This window comes from Rissa tridactyla, chromosome 12 (assembly GCF_028500815.1).
Source record: "Rissa tridactyla isolate bRisTri1 chromosome 12, bRisTri1.patW.cur.20221130, whole genome shotgun sequence".
In the NCBI taxonomy this organism is placed as follows: Eukaryota; Metazoa; Chordata; class Aves; order Charadriiformes; family Laridae; genus Rissa; species Rissa tridactyla.
Window position 1 is genome coordinate 18,425,766 of NC_071477.1, and position 19,163 is coordinate 18,444,928.

Genomic DNA, 19,163 nt, shown 5'->3' on the forward strand with positions numbered 1-19,163 from the left:
CTAACTGGTCTGTAGTTCCCTGGGTGCTCCTTCCTGCCCTTTTTGAAGACTGGAGTGATATTGGCCTTCCTCCAGTCCTCAGGCACCTCTCCTCTTCTCCATGACCTTTCAAAGATGATGGAGAGTGGCCAAGCAATAACATCTGTCAGCTCTCTCAGCACTCGCGGGTGCATCTCATCAGGGCCCATGGACTTATGGATGTCCAGTTTGGCCGAGTGGTCTCTAACCTGATCTTCCTCTACTGGGGAAAACTCTTCCTCTCTCCAGACCTTCCCCCTTGCCTCCAGGGCCTGGGATTCATGCGGGTCGGCTTTAGCAGTGAAGGCCGAAGCCAGGAAGGCATTCGGTAGCTCTGCCTTCTCTGTGTCTTCCACCACTAGGGCGCCCATCTCATTCGTTAGTGGGCCTACATTTTCCCTACTCTTCCTTTTGCTATTGATATACTGAAAGAACCTCTTGTTCTCTTTAACCGTGGTGGCCAAGACGAGTTCTGCTTGAGCTTTGGCCCTTCTGATTTTCGCCCTGCATAGCTTCACTACATCTTGCTATTTTTCATATGTAGTCAACCCCCTTTTCCAAGGATCATAAACTTTCTATTTTTTTTTCCCTGATGGCCAGCCTAAGCTCTCTATTTAGCCAGGCTGGTCTTCTTCCCTGTCTGCTTGTTTTCTGGGACTTGGGGATGGCCTTCTCCTGAGCTTTTAGGAGTTCCTCCTTGAAGTAAGACCAGCCTTCCTGGGCACCTTTGCCCTTCTGGACTGTCCTCCAAGGGACGCTCTCAACCATGCTCCTAAGCAGGCCAAAGTTCGCCCTTCGGAAATCTTCGGGAAACGCTGTTGGGAAATGTCTAAATTATCCCTGGCACCCTCAGAGACACCCCACTCCCACTACAGCCAGTCACAAATTTGTGTTTGACTCTCATTTCAAGTGGGACTCGGGGTGGTGCATCCAACTTCCAAATCCCTACGACTGGACCCTCCTTAGGGACAGGACACAACTCCATTTTTCACTTTGCCTCACCTCCTAAAAGAAAGCGGAGGGAAAACAATAAGCCCCAGGCTCGACCTGAATGGGCTGTACATGGAGTTGATACACCTGACTAGTATACTTGGGGAATGCAAACATCTCTGATGCTAGAGAATATATTTACCCCGTACGTAACCCTTAAAAGACACCCATTCGTCTTAGAAAAGATTACATGGCAAATGCCTATTTTAAGTAACTGGGCCCGGTACGCCTTTGGGAAAATGAACACTCAATTGCAACAGGTATCTAGAAGGACATGACAAACCAGGTTGGCCTTGGATATGCTGTTCTTAAAAGACCATGGAGTTTGCGGTATCATACTGAAGAAGAAGGCTGTGTTACAGTTCACAACGCCACTCCCCCGACGGAAGAAGCTCGCGCTAAGACAAAGCAAATCGCTGCCCGGGCTGGGGAACTATTCTACAGTGTGCAGCTCAAGGACTGCTTTGGCGGATGGAGTGCCAATTCTGAGGGGGTTGGGACTCACCGGATGGGGAAAGTGGCTACTGAGTATCAGGCTAATGCTGTTATGTGGATTTTTAATTTCTGATTATCGGCTTGTGCGATGTATGATTAATCGTTTATTCTCTTCGGCTTCCTCTCTCCTTTCACCCTCTGCTCGCTGTGGACGGATCACCACCCGGGAAGAAGACGGGCCGTACAGGAGTGAGATTCACCCGACTGTTTGAGCCACGGGGTGGTGTAAGAGACTGAGAAGCCAGAAGAGTTCATGTCTCAAATGCTCGGCAGGAGAAAAGAGATGTTGCCGCCAGCCTGCGGAAGCCGGCTGGGGCCTTTCGGAGGCCACCTTCCCTACCTTGGGTCACTGTCTGAGCCAGCAGCGCACCTGCCCTTCGACAGTGAGGGGGAGGAAGACCACCAATAGCCCCCCTGGAGCTGCCGCTGAAGAAAGCAGAGGAGCAACAGGACATCACTGCAAGGAGATTTCTGCCCAGAGCCTGTCCCGGGTTTTGGAGAAATGAGTGTATTGGAAAAAGAAAAGGTTCAGAGACCGATCGAGCTTCTGGGTCTCTGCCTCTCCAGAACAGCAGCTTTGGGATCCCTGACCACAGCTGCGAAGGAGTCAGACAGCTGAAGGTGGGGGCTTGAGGTAGGAGGCAGCTTTCAACCAGTTTTAAGCTGTGCTCCTGAAGCGGTGTTTGTGAAGATGGTTATGGGCTTGGAGGGGCTTGGTTTGTGGATTTGTTTGGCCTTAAGTGTATTACCCTTCAGGGTAACGCTTTCTGTGGCAGCTGGAAACAGTCCTTCTTGTACACCAAACCCAACCCCGTATTTGGAAGGGGCATTTCGGCTGCTGCAACGTGCGTTTTCTTCCCTGGGTGACACTCGGCCCCAAGCATACACAGCCTTTCACTTTGGCACATTCTTGTCCCCCTGGCTGAAAGATTCTGTATTTTCACGGGTTGAATGCTTCCTCAGCCCACCACAGGCCATAATGACTGTGCCTTTACAGACCACTTCCCTTGCTCACTGCTTTCAGATTTGAGCATCGAAGCCATGGAGGGAGCAGGAGAGCAGCAGCTGGAGGTAGAGCACAACCTGTTTAAGCAGCGGTGGGATAAAGGTGGCAATCGCGTGACTCCAGGGGCCGAGAGACACGGTAAGGCGCTCTTCTGCCTTTCTTGGGCGGATGCTCTGGTCGTCCTGCCATCACTGTGTGCCTGGTTTGGCTTTCACGGGAACAAGGGACAGCTGACGAGCATTTAAACACCTTTAAGGTGTTTGAAACACCTTAAGGTTAAACCTTAAACACGTTTAAGGCACGCAAGTCTATGAAACGTGCAGATCAGTCCGACTGCTTTTATACTGGCTACTTTTGCAGGGCAAATCTTTGCCTAGTCCCTCTGAAATTATGACAAGGGCTCATGGATGCATTTCAGGAATAAAGCTCCCAAGTTAATGGTCTTTTAAGACTAGAAAGGAAGCAGCTGTTCTGGCCAAACTTGGCTTTGGTTGTGTCTTTAAATCACAGTGGGCTGACAAATGGGATGACCTGGTTAGAGGAAAGAGCCTCTCCCCAGGGAAGGTTCTGGCGACTCAAGCCTTGAAGCCTAACCTTGCCCCTTACTGCAGGTACTTTGTGTGTGTTCATGCAGACCTGAGAAATATATTGTAGTTGACTTATCGCTTACAAGTTGTAGGAAGTGGCCCTTGGCTACGTGACCCTCTCCTCTACCCTTTCTACCTGTTCTGACTCACCCTCGTTCTTCGATACAAACCAGAGAGGATTCTGGCAAAGTGTTGCAGTCTAACAGGAATACTGTCCTGACTTCTCCTTTCCAAAACTTGATCTCCTGACTACCTTTTCTGGGAGACAGCGTCGTTCTGTGCGTCAGCATAAAGGGAGTTTGTTGGTTTGCATCACTTGGATGTAACTTTCTGGTGTTGAAGCTGAAAGGCTAAACTAAGGCAAGAGCTGAATGATGGGGAGGTACGAGGATTTCTCCCGTTGCCGCGGGAGTGTGGCGATAGTGCTCTCGCTGCGGTGTCCCTTGGCAGCCTTTCTCTACTCCCAGGACAGACGAGGCCGGGGGGCAAAGGGGACTGAGCCCCGTTTGTCGTGTTTCCCCCCTGAGCCCATGAAATAGCGCTTTATTCCCGGAGCCCGTTGCCCTGGAACTCGGAAGCTTTCCCTCCCGCCCCGGCTTCCCCGTTGCCTGCTGGCGGCCCGGGCCCTTCGCGCCGCCCGTCGGGGAGGACAAGGTCCGGGAGCTCCCCCCGGGCACGTCGGCGTTTCGCCCCGGGCCGGGCCCCCCGCTCCCGCGGCAGCCCGGGCCGAAGCCGCAGCCTCCGGCAGAGGCTCCGGCGCTGCCGCCGCCTTCCCCGGGCGACGGCCCGTCCCCGCGGCCCCGGCTCTCGCCCGCCGTCGCGGGCCCCCCCCCGACACGCGGCTCGCGGGGACCGTTTCCCCCCGCTCCCGCCCCCAGCGTCGGCCGGGGCCGGTAACGGTCTCCGAGCGGAGCCGGCCGGAGCGAACCGCGGCCGGAGCGGCCTCTTCCCCCGCGGCAGCCCCGCAGCCCGCAGGAAAGCGCCGCCGCAGAGCGGCCCCGAGCGAGCCCGTCCCTCCCGCCCCGCGGCTCCCGGCGGCGCCCGTCAGGCGGCGGAGCCCGGCCGGCGAGCGGGGGCATGGCGGCGCCGGGCCCGGCCTCCCTGCAGCGCCGGCTGCAGAGCTCGCAGGAGGCGCGGCACCGGCAAGCGGTGCTGGTGCGGAAGCTGCAGGCGAAGGTGAGGAGCGGGGGCGCCTGCCCGGGGGGAGCTCCCCGAGGCCGGGCCGGGGTGCCCGCGCCGTCCGCGGACGGGACTCGGCGGCGGAGCCCTCGGGGGGCGAAGGCGCGGCCCCGGCGGGGTCCTGCCCGGGCCCTGCCCTGCGCTGCCGCGGGCGGGACGGCGCCGAGCCCGGAGCTCGGGGGAGGGAGGGAGGGAGGGAGGCCCCGGGAGCCGCCCCGTCCCGTCCCGTCCCGCCCCGTCCCGTCCCGTCCCGTCCGCGGTCACCCCCGAGCCGCTCGCCGGGGCTTGGCCGGGCTCGGGGGAAGCGAAGCTTCCCGGTCCCGAAGGGACTCGGTGTCGGAGCGGCAGCGCCGTGGCGCGGGCTGAGCTCGGGCTGCAGAGAGCGAGAGAAAAGCCGGTGCCGGAGGAGCCGGGTCCGTCCCCGGCTGCACTCGCTCATCTTCATGCCGTGTCTGCGCCCAGGTCCTGCAGTACCGGACCCGCTGCCGAGAGCTGGAGCAGCAGCTGGAAGCAGGAGCGGTGAGTGCGCAGGGCGCGAACTGAAGAGAGCGGCCGTAGCGTTCGGGAGCGAAAAAGCTCCCCGAGCCATGGCAGGGGAAAGCAAGATTGTGCTCCCGGAGGGTTTCAAGAAGCGCTGCGAGTTTGCCCGCCCGTGTTTTGCCCAGTTGCCGCTCTCAGAGCAGCCAGCAGTCCCAGAAATGCAGGATTGGAGTTCGGGGCAGGAGTGCTTTCTTGCCGGGGAGCATTTTGTCCCGGCTCTCAGGAGAGCGCTTTGCTCCCTGTTCCGTTTTAGGGCTGTCTGTGAAATAGAATGGGGTGAAACACAGCGTTTTGGAAGGCAAGAATGCTGGCTCTGTGCTTTTTGTTCTGCTTCACGGCTAAAGCAGAGCTAGGAAACGAAGGGTAGGAGCGTAGGAGAGCATTGCCGGGCTTCAGCTGGAAGAACTGGACTAAACATTCGCTTTCTTCTGCAGGGCTGCCTCACAGGCAGGTGGGAAGAAGCCACAGAAGCCCTGGAGAAAGGCCTGCTTCAGGTGGAAGAGGAGCAGCAAAGGTACAAGGGAGAAGCGTTCCCCCCTACTCGGTGCCCTGGAGAAAGGATCTCGACACAAAGACCGCCAGAACCCCGGCTCAACAGAGCTGGAGCAGCCCCTCCGATAGCCCGGCCACAAAGCTTCCCAAAGGAGACAAAAGCTGGGTCTTCGCCTGACCCAGGCTGTGGGAGGGAGGAAGAGGAGGGAAAACATTGCAGGGAAGATGCCCAGACAGACGCAGTATGGCCTGGCCGGAAGGAAGGAAGGCACAAGCAAAGACGTGGGAGTAAACTCTTTATTGCAACGCAAGCGGGTGAGGTCTGTGTCTGCTGCCCAGGGGCTCTACACCTCGCTTGCCGCACACCTCCTCAGGTCATGGGCCACAAGCCTTCCCGCGAACCCCCTCCTTTCTGAGGCGGGCGGCTGGGGCTCGCCTCCGACAGGCTTTACACGCAGTGATCTGCGCCGGGCTCCTGTCTGGGCAGGGGGCTTGGGACCTGCTGGAGGGACGGGCTGTCGGGACCACTGCGCGCCCATGGAGGGGAGGGCGTCCTTAGCGGGACAGCACGGCTTTCCCTCTCGTGGTGCGCGTGGTTTTGTGACACGCCTTCCAAAACTCAGTTCGGGGGACAGGGCAGGCCCACATTGACAGAACCGCTCCGACGCAGAGTCGACCGTGCAACGTGACCTGGTCCTCACACTCAAAGTGCTGGCTAAAGGTGTCTCAGAGTCAGCATCGCTACTGACCCTCCCGGCCAGCTTGGCACCTTCCCGTCCCCACTCGTATTGGGAGAAGATGTGGCCTTCCTCCAGATCTGCTTTCGCTCTTCTGCGTCGCCCTGATTTCAGGGAGCTCTTGTGTGGGGGTGGGCAAGCTGGTCTTCGAGGCTGCAGCAGCCGCTCGCCCAGGCAAGAAGTGTTGATGGCTCCCGGTCGTTTGGGGGCATCCTTCAACTTGGTCATGTGTTGCCGAAGCCTTTCCTGAGGAGGAGACACCAGGTTGTGGCTCGCTGTTGCCTGGACAAGCGCTCGCAGCCCTGCGTGCTGAGGCTTCCCGCGGGCACAGGCCAGGGCTCTGCTTCAGCCGTGCGACGAGGGCAGAAGAGAAGGGCTTCCCTCGGCACTCTGCGTGGCTGCACGTCGCCTTCCTGCCCGTGCCCACCCCAGCACCCTGCGCAGGCTCAGCTCCGAGCCCCATAGTCCTTTCCCCGCCACACCGCCTGGCCCCCCAGCACAGCCCTCCCCTCTTCTGCACCGACCGCCTCCCCAGCAGGCAGCAAGTGAAGCCCCAGCCCTCGGCACCGTGCCGCTGACCGGTGCCCACCAACGCTCGGCTTTGCCTACCTCTTCTTGCCTGGACATCTGCTCGGCGCGCAGCTTGAGCGTGGTCAGGTACTGCCTGTACTCGTTGAACTCCTTCAGAGTGCAGACCACCTATGGAGAGAGGAGGGGAGAAACCCCCAAGAACAGTCAAGCCAGCAGACTGCCTTCCCCGAAACAGCCCCAGCCCAGCCGAGGGGAGCTGCTCCTCTGCAGGAGGGGCATCCCTGCTCCCAGGGAACCGCTTCTATCGGCCCCATGACGTCCAAACCTACTCTGCCATCACGGGTGACCAGGCCCTGCCTCCGCAGCCTCTGGAAGTTGTTTTTGCGGTTGTGATAGTCCTGCAGATACGGGTCGTGCAGGCTGTTGTACTCCGTGCGCAGCAGGCGACAGTGGGGATCTCCCAGGTCGTAAAAGCCTGAGGGCCGTTGAAGCTGTAAGAACAATGTTCCAGAGTATGAACGGGCCAGGAGAGAGCAGCAGGGAGGAACGCACTCCCGAGCTCCTCACGCACACAGGGTGGCATTTCCAAACCTGCGAGGTATAGCCTAATTCCTGGCTTACTTCCCACCCCGAGGAAAGATCTCTCTACTTCGGAGACCCTCCAACGGAGGAGAAACCCTGTGCCTACATCCTCCTGTCTGGTGGCTATCCCCTCTGGCTGTAGGAATGCAAGAGCTGCACCCACTGCTGCACCTGTGAGGAGCTCAGCTGAAATGTTGCCTACAGCCACGTCTTCTCCTCTGGCAATTCACTCTGATGGCACCAGTGGGCTTGTGCTCCCCAGAGGTGCCAAGCTGTCCTTGTGGAAAGGCAAAGGGAGTTTGAAGGCCTGACACCAACGCTCTTCTCCATCCGGCTCTAGGCAGCGTGCAGCTCTGCTATGGGCACGTCCTCCTTTCTCTCGGCACCACGGCGCCAGGAGCTTCCCTCGACTGCCAAGCCCTGTCCGACTGAAGGGCTGCAGCCCCCGCCGTAGCGCAGGTGGCCACAAGGACTTCTCCGAAGGACGGGGACCCCGTAAAAGGGGAGAGCTTTTCTACCCCTTCCTACTGCCCTTACCTTTTCCCCCAGCTTTGCTCGGCAGTAGACAGGCTTGGAGCCGCGCACCACAGGGATCTTCACCCCGAGCGGGAGGTCCACCAGCAGCTCAGGGTCCCTCAGCACAATGGAGCCTTCTCCCAGGTGCTGTCTTATGTGCCCGAGCTAGGAAGACAGAGACACTCAGGCGCTAGCTCAGGAAGCCTCCCGCACGGCGCTTGCAAAAAGGGCACGTGCCGAGGCCCCGGAGCAACCCCCGTGTCCCAGGCTCCCAGGCTGAGCCCTCTCCATCGGCCCACTGCTCACATCTCTCCTCATTTGCAGTGCTCTCGCCAGCGCGTCTGCCTTTCGGACGCCAGCAGTGAGACCGTGCTCCATGGCTCCTTCCAAGACTTCTCCTGGAACTGTGACCTTGCGCTGGCACCTCTCGCTACAGAGGCACCCAGCTGTAGTCACCCCCGCCAGTCCCCAGCCAGCGGCTATATAGAGCACTCGCGCATTGTTGCGTCGTCGCGTTGCCGCATTGTGACTCACTGCGTCGCCGCGCCGTCATCCTGTTGTATCACTGTGCTGCCATGCCACCGCCCGGCTGCTGCGCACCGGCCTGGGGGGACCTGCCTGCAGGCCCGTTTGGACAGACCTGTGTCCACCCGCTCTTGCTGGCCCAGCTTGGAGAGGTCATCTCCACCGGCCCCTTCCCACCTCAGCTCCTCTGTGATTCGGGGAAGCAAAGCAGGCATCCTCGCCAACCGGCAGGAACTGCAAGGAGCTGCCGCACCACAGATGCTGGGTTTTGGCTCAGCTTTACCCCCTTTTCCGTTTTAGAGCTCTTCCCTCTTTGGCCGCTGGTATTTTCTGGTGCTGACGCGGCTGCACAGAGGGTCCGAGGGGCTGGCTGCTCACAGCGGCAGCCGAGCTGCTCAGGAGCAGATCCAGCTGCTTGCAGCCAGCGCTTCCCTCTCTGCGCTGGCCGTCTGGCAGGGGACAGGAGGGAGCTCTGGTTTGGCCAGCCGGGAGAGAAGGACGCCTGGGAGAGAGGGGCCGGCTGTGGAGGCGTGGGGTGAGCGCTGGTGGTCCTGAAGGGCTGGAACTGTCCTGGGAACCAGGCTGGGATGGAGAGAAAGACGGAGGGAGGTGAGGCCCTAGCTTGAGCCGCTGCCCACAGCCTGCAACACAGAGCAGTTCATGTGGCAAGGCCTTCCAGAAGTTGGAGCTCAAGAATTTCTGCACAGCATGTCCCTCGTTCCGTGTGTCCCAGGGCTGTGGCCACCCCTCGAGGTGCCTGCTGTGGGCTACCTGCAGCTGGGGTTACTTTCTCTCTGCAGATGGGCAGCGTTAGACCAAAGACGTGAGAGGTTTTGCGGGCAGGCCGGGCTCTGGTTCCTGCTATTGGGGAATTTTTACGGTACCCCTCGAGGTGAATTAAACACCTTTGTGCTTGGTTATAAAAAGCCAAGAATTAAGGAACAATGCATTGGGCAGAGTCCTGCCATGATAAGCAGTTCTACGTGGAGTCTGCAATCACAGAATCACGGGATGTGTTGGGTTGGAAGGGACCTTTAAAGGCCTGCAGTGAGCAGGGACATCTTGAACTCCATCAGGTTGCTCAGAGCCTCATCCAGCCTGGCCTTGAATATCTCCGGGGATGGGGCCTCCACCACTTCTCTGGGCAACCTGGGCCAGGGCCTCACCACCCTCACAGCACAGAATTTCTTCCCGATATCTCATCTAAATCTCCCCTCTTCCAGTTTCAAACCGTTCCCCCTCGTCCTATGGTTCCCCTCCCTGATCAAGAGTCCCTCCCCATCTGTCCTGGAGCCCCTTTAGGGACTGGAAGGGGCTCTAGGGTCTTCCCGGAGCCTTCCCTTCTCCAGGCTGAACACCCCCATCTCTCTAAGCTTGGGGGAGAGAACAGCAAGGGTCAAAGGGAGAAAACTTGTGGGTTGAGACAAAAACAGTTTGATAGGCAAAGCAGAAGCAACACAAGGAATTCATCCACTGCTTCCCATGGGCAGGCGGGCGTCCGGCCGTCTCCAGGAAAGCAGGGCTCCATCCCACGTAACGGATACTCGGGAAGACGAAGGCCGTCACCCTGTGCGTCCCCCCCTTCCTCCTTCTTCCCCCAGCTTTATAGTGCTGAGCACGACGTCGTATGGTGTGGGCTGTGCCTTTGGTGAGTTGGGGTCAGCTCTCCTGGCTGTGTCCCCTCCCAACTTCTTGTGCACCCCCAGCCTCCTTGCTGGCGGGGCGGGGAGAGGAGCAGAAAGGGCCTTGGTGCTGGGTAAGATCAATTGCAAGAGTCGAGACTTTTCCTCTTCAGCTGGGACTTGCTCCTTGCTGGAAGCTGCAGCTTTGGTTCACCATGCAAACCCTCAGCGTGAGGGTTCAGCTGGCTCAAAGACGAGCAAGCTCCCTTTGCAACAGCATATTCCTCTCTACGTCCCCTCCACCAGCCGCAGCATAACTCATGGGCAGAGGGTTTGGACTACTGACAGCTAGACCTGAGCAGACGTCTCAAATGCTCGGGACTAGCGCAGGCCTCCTCTCCCCGCGGCACAGTCTCCCGAATGTCCGGGTGCAGGCTCTCCACGCCAGGGCTGGATTCCAGATGGACCCTTCCCCAGTGTTGGCCTACAGGCGTCTTTCACACAGCACTGAGGGGCTGCTAATGATGCTAAAGTTTCAGCCAAGCTTCGTAGACATGCTGGGTAGCAGACAGGGAGGGCGGCTCTTTGAGGAAAACCTGATGTAAACCAGGCGCTTTGCCCTGGGGCACAACCAGAGGAGTTATCAGGACACCCGAGAGCGGGAAGGGAAGGGGCAGCACCTGCTCCGTACCGAAGCAACAGCAGATACCTGCCTCGCACGGGACTTTACCTTGAACCCGGGCCCAGCGGGAAGCCCCTTTTTGAGAGCAAAGCGCTCAGCACGTGGAAAAGCCAAACCTCCCATGGAATGTATTGCCTCAAAGACCCAATTCCCCCACAGAAAAACCTGGACCATTCTGCTCCCCGCTCCATCTGCCCACCACCGGGACACCGCCCTCCAACACACGGAGACCCGACACCGACCCCACACCTGCCGCCGGCCCCGGACCCCCCCGATCCGCTCCCGCCCCGCGCCCCCGCGGCCCGCGCCCCCCGGAACGGCTCCGCGCCCGCGGGACGGCCGCGCGGGGCGCCGCGGGGACACGCCCCCTCGTTTGCATCTCACGCCACGCGCGGCCAATCACACGCGCGCTCCTCGCCCCGCAGTCGCGAGGCCCCGCCCCCGCGGGAGGCCCCGCCCCCCGGGCAGCGGCCTTGCTCCCAGCGCGCCTGAGGCCTTGCGCCGCCTCCGGCGGTTCCTCGGTGCACCTTGCGAATAAAAGCTCGGCTTTCGCCTCAATTTACTCATTTTCATACAACTTTTTGTTTTGGGGTGCAATAGTTAGTGCCACTTACCAGAAACGGCCAATTATAACACGGTTGGCAAACATATTTCGCGCCCCAAACTGAACTGCACCAACAGCACGCTGACTTATTTTACCACAAATGTGAGGACGCAGGAAAAAGTAAAGCTTTTCTGCCGGCACTTGCCTAAACTTAGCTTTTAGCTTTTTACAGAAGCTTCTTCACTTCCGCATAGTTTCCTTGCCTGACACGGTCACGCAGCTGAGATTCCGGGGAATCGCCTTTTATACTTCCAAGCCGGACCGGGCGGGGAGTCGGAAGAGGGAGGGCACGAGCCATCTTCTCTCCTCAACAGAACTAGGAAAAGAAGCGAAATCTAATGAAGCTGCAAAACGCCGCAGCTCAAAGGCTTCGAAAATGAGGGGCTGTTTGCGGGCACGGCCTGGTCAAGGGGAAACGTGGTGCCGAGGAGAAAAAGGGAGAGGTGACGCCGGGGACAACAGAAACACCCCGAAAGCCTGTCAGGGGCGTAGGCGCCTCCGGCTGGATGTTACGGTTTGAAGAACCCACAACAATTGATTGTCATTCAGAAAATTATTCTCTCACTCGATGACCCCTCCCCACCCGGGAAGGGGAGTCGGGAAAAACCAGGAAACCCGAGGGCTGAACCTGAAACAGATTTAATAGAATCAGACTGGATAATTGACATTAATAGCACTAAAGAACCCAGTATTGATCCCGATACCGATATAAAATACATGAGGATTATACGCAGCCCCTTCTCCCAGCAGGAAGCTGCAGCCGCGGCAGGGGACAGCAAACGCGGGACACTGCGAGTGCTGCGGCCTCGGGAGGAAGGGAAGGGAGCGGCAGATCTACGAGCAGAGGCCTGCGTACGGCCAAGGACACAGCGAGCAGAGCACACCGAAACAGGGACGCAGATGGCGATACGGATGGACTGAAGAGGAACTGGTTCGATCTAACCATGGAACAAGAAAACAGCTTCGCCTGCTTCTCTTGGTGGGAGCTGACTAAGGCGACCGGGTTAGTGATCCGAAATATGTGTTTACTTGCCCAGCAGGTGCACGGAAAGTTTGAGAGCTTTAGAGCTCGGGTATAAAAGCCGAGGCTTGAGAAGCAATAAGCGATTTCGTGCTTATCACAGCCGGAGTCCACCACAATGGTTTCCTGCGTTGGATTTAAAGGATGCTTTCTTTTGTATCCCGCCAGAAGAAGGAAGTCAGGAGTTGTTTGCCTTTGAGTGGGAAAGTCCCACTAAGGGACGGAAAACACAATTCTGTTGGACTGTACTACCGCAACGATTTAAGGATTGTCCCGCGATTTTCGGCAATCAGCTGGCTAAAGAATTAGAGAACTGGCAGAAGGAAAGTGTGACGGTGACCTTGTTACGGTAGGTGGATGATGTTCTTCTGGGGACACAGACAAAACCCCATTTTGTGCAATATACAGTTGATCCCTTGAATTTTCTAGGAGCAGCTGGATATCGAGTATCTCAGGAGAAGGCTCGAGTGGTGCAACAAAATGTTGTCTGTCTGGGTTTTACGATGACGCAGGGAGAAGGGAGCCTGGGAATGGAGCAGGAAGAAGCAATCCGTCCAATACCTGAACCAAGCTCTAAACAGGAGCTGAGAGCATTTTTGGGAATGGCTGGATGTGGATCATTAATTTCGGCTTGTTCGCGGAAACCCTCGTATGAAGCTATTGAGGGACCTGGAAATCTACAATCGTTTGTTCAATTGAAACGCGCGTTCATGGCTGCCCCGACTCTTGGACTCCCAAACCTGGAAAAACCTTTCCAGTTATTTGTTTACGAGAAACAACGTATTGCTTTGGGAGCACTGATTCAGAAGACCGGATCCTGGAAACAACCGGTAGGATATTATTCCAAGCAGCTGGACCTAGTAAGTAAAGGTTGGCTTTCTTGTTTGCAGGCGGTGGCGGCGACCGTAATAGAGCTCGTAGGAGAGGAACAGAAGTTAACCCTGGGACAGAAGCTGATCATTCAGGTCCCACATGTGGTGGCTGCTGTTTTAGAGCCAAAGGGGGGGCATTGGCTGGCCCCTGGCCGAGGGATGAAATATCAAGCTGTTTTCTTAGAACGGGATGAGGTGGGATTAAAAGTGACTTCGGTACTGACCCCAGCAACCTTGTTACCTTTACCGGGCGAGACCTAATTAGAACATGATTGTTTGGCACCAGTTGCCCAAGTTGATTCTAGCCGAGCTGATTTAAAGGGTGATCCTACAGACTCAGCAGAAATTAATCTAGTTGTGGACGGGAGGAGTTTTGTTGGTAGCGGAACTAGGAAGGCAGGATATGCTGGAACCCTGGAAGCAGCAGTTAGAGAGGCAGAAGCACTCCCTCCAGGAACTGCAGCACAAAAAGCAGAATTAATTGCGTTAATCAGAGCTTTGGAAATAGCAGCTGGGAAAATTGCGAACATAGGGACTGACTCGAAAGATGCTTTCGGGGTGTTACATGCCCACGGGGCACGGTGGAAGGAAAGAGATCCCCTCTCTGCTCAAGGAACACCAGTTAAATGTGGAAATTTAATAAAAAAGTTACTAGAAGTGGTGCAAATTGCCTAAACAAATTGCTGTAAGGCACTGTAAGGCTTATCAATTCGGCAACACTTTCATCCTTACAGGAAACCAAAAGGCAGATCTGACTGCTAGGCAAGCCGCAGAAAAGAAAAGCCTCGGGACCTGGCCTGAAAGATACCACCATTTAAGTCAGCCTCCCAAGTCTACAGAAGGGGATGAACAATTAGCGAAGTTGTTAACGTCTGATAAGGATGAAAACAGATGGTGCATGACCAGGGATCAGCGTGTGATATTACCCGAGAATCTTATGCGAGACATTTTAGAGAAAGCCCACGAAGAAACTCGTTGGGGAATGGAGGCTTTAATAGATAATACTAAGACTTATGCTCTGGGAGTGGGAATGACCAGTATTGCAGAAAGTGTTGTAAACAAACGTGAAATATGTCAGAAGAATAATCCCCATAGTAAGCTCTTCCCTCCTCCTCCCTCACCTGCTCCTTTCGCCAGTGGGCAGCAACCCCACTCCCGACACCCACCTGGGGGGGGATTCTGCATCTCTGGGGCCTCATCCCAGAGAGAGTTTTCATCCCGAGCCAGCCTGTCCCATGGAGAAGGGGCAATAAAGAGCAGGTCACGGCCAGCCTCCCCTCGGCAGGTTTGCTGGCAGAAGAATGCGTGCACAGTATCAATAAAAATTAAAAGAAAAAAAAAAGAAAAGAGTAGTAGTTAGTTTTCCATTCTCCTTGAGCAAAAGAGTTTTGCTGAAGTGTTTTCCCCTTCTGGCAGCAACCAAAGTTCCATATTTTGGCTGGGGCAGGCGGCAGGGCTGGCGACCCTCTGCTTGCCTCGGCAGCGGCACTGGCACCTCGTCCCGGCTTGTTGAGGACCCCCCCCTGCTGCCACCCCCCGCCCCGTCCCGTCCCGGCTGCCCCCCGCCCGCCTCAGCCCTGACACATGCCAGCCAGCGGGGCTGGCACCAAGGAGCGCGTCCCGCAGCCTCCACCCCACCGCTGAGGGCGATGCCTTCCGTCCCAGCCCGCGGGGGGCTCGGCAGCACCTTGGGAAGCCTGACCCACCGGGCACTCGGCCCCCGCCTTGCCCTGGCACCTTTCCTCCGAGCCAAGGCACCGGGGCTTTCCCTCCGTTGCTCCCTGCAGTTCCTCGCAACTCCTTTGCCCTCCCCGCAACTCGCCGCTGGGGACACAGAGCTGCCTCCATTCACCCCCGCAAACAGTTTAGTCCCACCCTTCTGCTCGCCCCCTTTTGCGGAGCTCCGCCGGGGCAGGGAGCCCATGCGGGGGCAGCCGGGGCCGCCCACACCCAGCACCGGCACCCCGGGCCCGGGACCCAGGGCAGGGACAGCCGGGGGGGCTCGGACAGCTCGGCACCGGCAGCCGACACCCACCGGACACCCACGCACAGCCCCGACCCAGCCCCAGAGAGAGGGGACCCCGCATCGCCCCCCGCCTCCGCACCCCAGGCAGCGGCCCCTCCCCAGCCCGGCACCCCACAGCCCCCCCCGGGCACCCCACAGCCCGACCCCCGCCCGGGCAGCCTCCCCCAGGGCCAGCAGCAGCACGGCCCTGTCCCGACGCCGACCCAGCCCGACACCATCGCCATCGGGATCGGGATCAGACTCCAGCCCCGCCGCTGCCGCTGCCCGCACCCCCACGGCCGGCAGCGCTCCCCGGCCGCCGCTAATGAGGCGCTAATGAGCCGCGGCTAATGAAGGAGCGGGCGGGGCCGCGGCTCCCGAGCGCCCGGCGGCAGCCCCGTGCCCGCAGCCCCGGCCCCCCGCGGCTCCCCGCCTCCCGCACCCCCGGCCCGCACGGCATCGCCCCCCCTCGCCACTCTGCCGGCACCCACGGCTCCCCGCACCCCGACACCCTGCGCCCACGGGCCCCACCGCACCCCTGCACCAGCTCCCTCTCCCCAAAGCCCCCCGCAGCCTCCCCCCCGCAGCCTGCGCTGCCCCCTCCACCTGGGGCCCCGGCTGTGCACAGGGACCCCCTGCCCCCGGGGCGGCCGTGCCACCACCCCCAGCCGCCCCCAGCCCCGCCATCCCCGACACACTGGAACCACAACTCTGCAAACGCCGCGGCTCCCGAGAAATGCACACAGAGCTTGGGTGTGAAAAACAGGAACACAACTCTTTATTAACAACAACACAACTACCTACAACTACTGACAAAAACACCAGTAACTTCAAAACGCAACTATAAATACAACTATATACATACAACTATATAAACACTATAGAAACACAACTGTAGAAATATAATAACTATATACATCTCTTCCTCTTCGTAGCTCCGGAACGTTGTCTGGAACTCCCACACGTCTGCTGCCCCTGGAAGAAAAGCCAGCGGCACGGCCGTTTGGCTAACGAGCAGCGCCTCGCCGAGCAGAGCTGGGGCTTCCCGAGCCGGCTCAGCGGCAGCAGCTGCTTCGGGTCGGGCTTCGCCCTGACGGGCATTCGATGGCCACAGCCCTGGGACACGCTGGGGACAGCGGGACTCTGCCACCAGCGCTGAGCCCCGCCTGGGCTCGGGCTTACACTTGCCTGTCCCGGCCCTAAGAAACCGCTCCCGGCCCAAAGCGGAGGGGGGCTCAGGGCAGCGCGCTGGGGGCCGTTGTGCCGCCAGCAGGAGGGCAGCGGGCGCCGTGTCCCTGCAGCGGGGACCACCCAGCCCAGCCCCAGCCCCAGCCCCAGCCCCAGCCCCATCCCGGTGGCAGGAGACCCTCCCTCCCTGCGGGCAGTGCATGGGGAGCACGTGCCTGTCCTCCTGATGGCGGGTCCACATCCATCGCCTCCTCCTCCTCCACATCCACCTCCATCTCTTCCACTTCCTCCTTCTTGTCAACCTCCATTTCTTCTTCTATGTTTATATTCCTGGCAGCCTCGTCCGCAGCCTCCAGCGCAAGTTCTAACATCCTAAGACAAGAGGCAAGCAGAAAAGTGCATTGGTCCTGCCCTGCCCAGCCCAGCAGAACCATGGGCACATCCCCAGCAGGAACTGGCTGGACCTGGGCAGCTCCTTGGCCACCAGCACCCACCAGCACTGACGCCCCAGTGCCTGCAGCTGGAGGCTCCTGTACTTCTGTATCTTCATCATTTTGGTGTTTCGCATGGTTTTCTGGATCTGGCGGAACAGAGAGTGCAGGGGTGAGCGGCCCTGCTCCCTGCCCCATGGGGCCCTGAGCACACAGCCCGGCCAAGGCCCCCCCTGCACAGACCCCGTCCCTGCGCCTCCCTGGGCGCCCAGAAGCTCCTTACTCGGTGCAGGCGGCCTTTGGGCTCGGCGCTGCTCCGCTGGCAGGGCTCAGCTCCCACGGCTCCAGCCTGGAAAGGGGCAGCGCAGGCACCGGCTCAGGCTCCGGCCAGCACCCGCCTGCTCCCGCCGAGCATCCCTGCGGCACCAGCCCGGGGCAGCCTGGGCTGTGTGTGGGGACGTGTCCCCCCGCGCAGGGATGCTGCACCCCAGCAGGGCATGAGCAGCCCAGAAGGGCTTCTGCCAGCCCCTGGCCTTGCAGGGGTGGGGGGAGAGGGCGAGCCAAGCTGCCGGCCCCCCCACCACTGCGGGGTGCCCCCCTCCGGGGAGCAGGGACGTACCTCTGCCAGCACAAGCATCTTGGTCTTCGTCACCTTCATTATCACAACTCTAGGGGAAAGGTAATGGAGCAGGCGGGATGGGAAGGGAAGGGCTGGGTGGAGGGTAGGGGCTGTGAGGAGCAGGAGAGCAGGGCTGTGTGGGGAGCAGGAGAGAAGGGCTGTCAGGCGCAGGGCAGAGGGGATGTGTTGTGCCCGTCGCCAGGCACTGGCAGTTACAGATGGAACACGGGCCATGGCAACGGGAGCGCAGTGGGGATGGGGACGAGCCCACTTACAGGGGGGGCAGCTTAATACATACCTACCCCCCAAAGTTAAGAATCCCAACACATTACACTTCAGTCCTGTCTTAAGCGGCTCTTCCTGACCATCCCCTCACGCCTGACCATCCCCTCATGCCAAGCTGCTCCTCAGTTTAGTCTCAGAAGCGTGCCGGAGAAGACGTGCCCAACAGCATCCAGACAGGAGCCCGGCGCAGATCACTGCGTGTAAAGCCTGTCGGAGGCGAGCCCCAGCCGCCCGCCTCAGAAAGGAGCGGGTTCGCGGGAAGGCTTGTGGCCCATGACCTGAGGAGGTGTGCGGCAAGCAAGGTGTAGAGCCCCTGGGCAGCAGACACAGACCTCACCCGCTTGCGTTGCAATAAAGAGTTTACTCCCACGTCTTTGCTTGTGCCTTCCTTCCTTCCGGCCAGGCCATACTGCGTCTGTCTGGGCATCTTCCCTGCAATGATTTCCCTCCTCTTCCTCCCTCCCAATCCCTGGGTCAGGCAAAGACCCAGCTTTTGTCTCCTTTGGGAAGCTTTGTGGCCGGGCTATCGGAGGGGCTGCTCCAGCTCTGTTGAGCCGGGGTTCTGGCGGTCCTTGTGTTGAGATCCTTTCTCCAGGGCTCTTTCTCCTCAGAGCAAGCAGCCCTGCACAAAACCCTTGTTCCCGCCGCTCTGGGGACGGACGGTGGCGTCTCCCCCTGGGGACCGCTCTGCCACCTGTCCTTTGGGTCTCCTCGCTGCGCAGCGGGGAGGCAGGTCTATTGTGGAGGCCCAGAACGGTGCAGCGGAGCAGGTTCGAGCAGCCGCTGCCAGGGCTCACCCAAAGGGAGCTGCAAGCAGGGAATGGGAAAAACCAGGGCGGGAGGAGATGTCCCTAAATCAGGGTTCTTCACCCGCTGGGCAAAAACCAATCAACACATTGAGTCGAGATATTTGGCTTTATTTCAGTTCTGCAGAATCGGGGGCCGGGCGTTTCACAACAGCCAGCACACCACGCGTTTCCGACAGTCCCAGGTTCACAGTGATGAGATACAGCCCATGAGCGAGCTACAGTTCCCTTACCAGCCCTCATCAGACACATGCATTCAAGTCCAAGTTTGGAACGGTTTGGGAGATCCCCCTCATTAGGCCAATTAAGGTTTAATTTCAGGAGTTCAGCTCAAGTTCCATCAAAGTTCTACTACAATTCTATACAAAGCGCTCCTGGAACTTTTTAACCACATTCTTTTGACATCCCTACTCTAACCTTTTCCTGACCCATGAATGTACCAAGCACTCTCTTTTTTCCTTCAGAAACAGTACAAAATGGCTTTTATTACAAAAAAGGTATAAACCCCCACTCCCCTTTTCCTTCATAAACAATACGAAATGGCTTTTAGTACAAAAAAGGTAAAAACCCCTCTCCCTTTTCCCTTCAGAAATAGTACAAAACGGTTTTTAGTACAAAAACATAAACCCCCACTATCACTAGCACATGCTGCAAAATCTAAACAGAACAAATGCACCCCCCCTGCCCACAGGAAAACAAACACAGTCCAGGGAAGGGCCCAAGATGGGAACCCCGCGACGCTGCAGCTGCCCCTCGGCAGGACAAGGTTCAGCGCAGCTCCCGAGTCTCTGCCACCGGAGCAGCAGCTTTGGCCTTCAACGTCTTGAAGT

The 19,163-nt window shown here is 58.6% G+C and overlaps 1 protein-coding gene across 1 annotated transcript; it reads right to left on the bottom strand.

Annotated features, from left to right (window-relative positions):
- Window positions 1-5,352: 5,352 nt before the first annotated feature.
- LOC128916747 (fibrous sheath-interacting protein 2-like) lies at window positions 5,353-8,456 on the bottom strand. The gene is made up of 5 exons (XM_054218765.1): window positions 7,980-8,456; window positions 7,695-7,838; window positions 6,905-7,066; window positions 6,603-6,743; window positions 5,353-5,364 (listed from the first exon to the last, which is right to left on the bottom strand). The coding sequence occupies exons 1-5, from the start codon at window positions 8,049-8,051 to the stop codon at window positions 5,353-5,355; spliced, it is 531 nt and encodes a 176-aa protein (XP_054074740.1). The 5' UTR covers window positions 8,052-8,456.
- Window positions 8,457-19,163: the final 10,707 nt, after the last annotated feature.

Excerpts from the sequence above, each read along its gene's own strand:
- LOC128916747 (XM_054218765.1), bottom strand. The coding sequence starts at position 8,051 with ATGGAGCACGGTCTCACTGCTGGCGTCCGAAAGGCAGACGCGCTGGCG. Across the intron at positions 7,067-7,694 it reads GAGCAAAGCTGGGGGAAAAG|CTTCAACGGCCCTCAGGCTT; the intron begins GTAAGGGCAGTA and ends TTGTTCTTACAG. Across the intron at positions 6,744-6,904 it reads TGGTCACCCGTGATGGCAGA|GTGGTCTGCACTCTGAAGGA; the intron begins GTAGGTTTGGAC and ends CTCTCTCCATAG.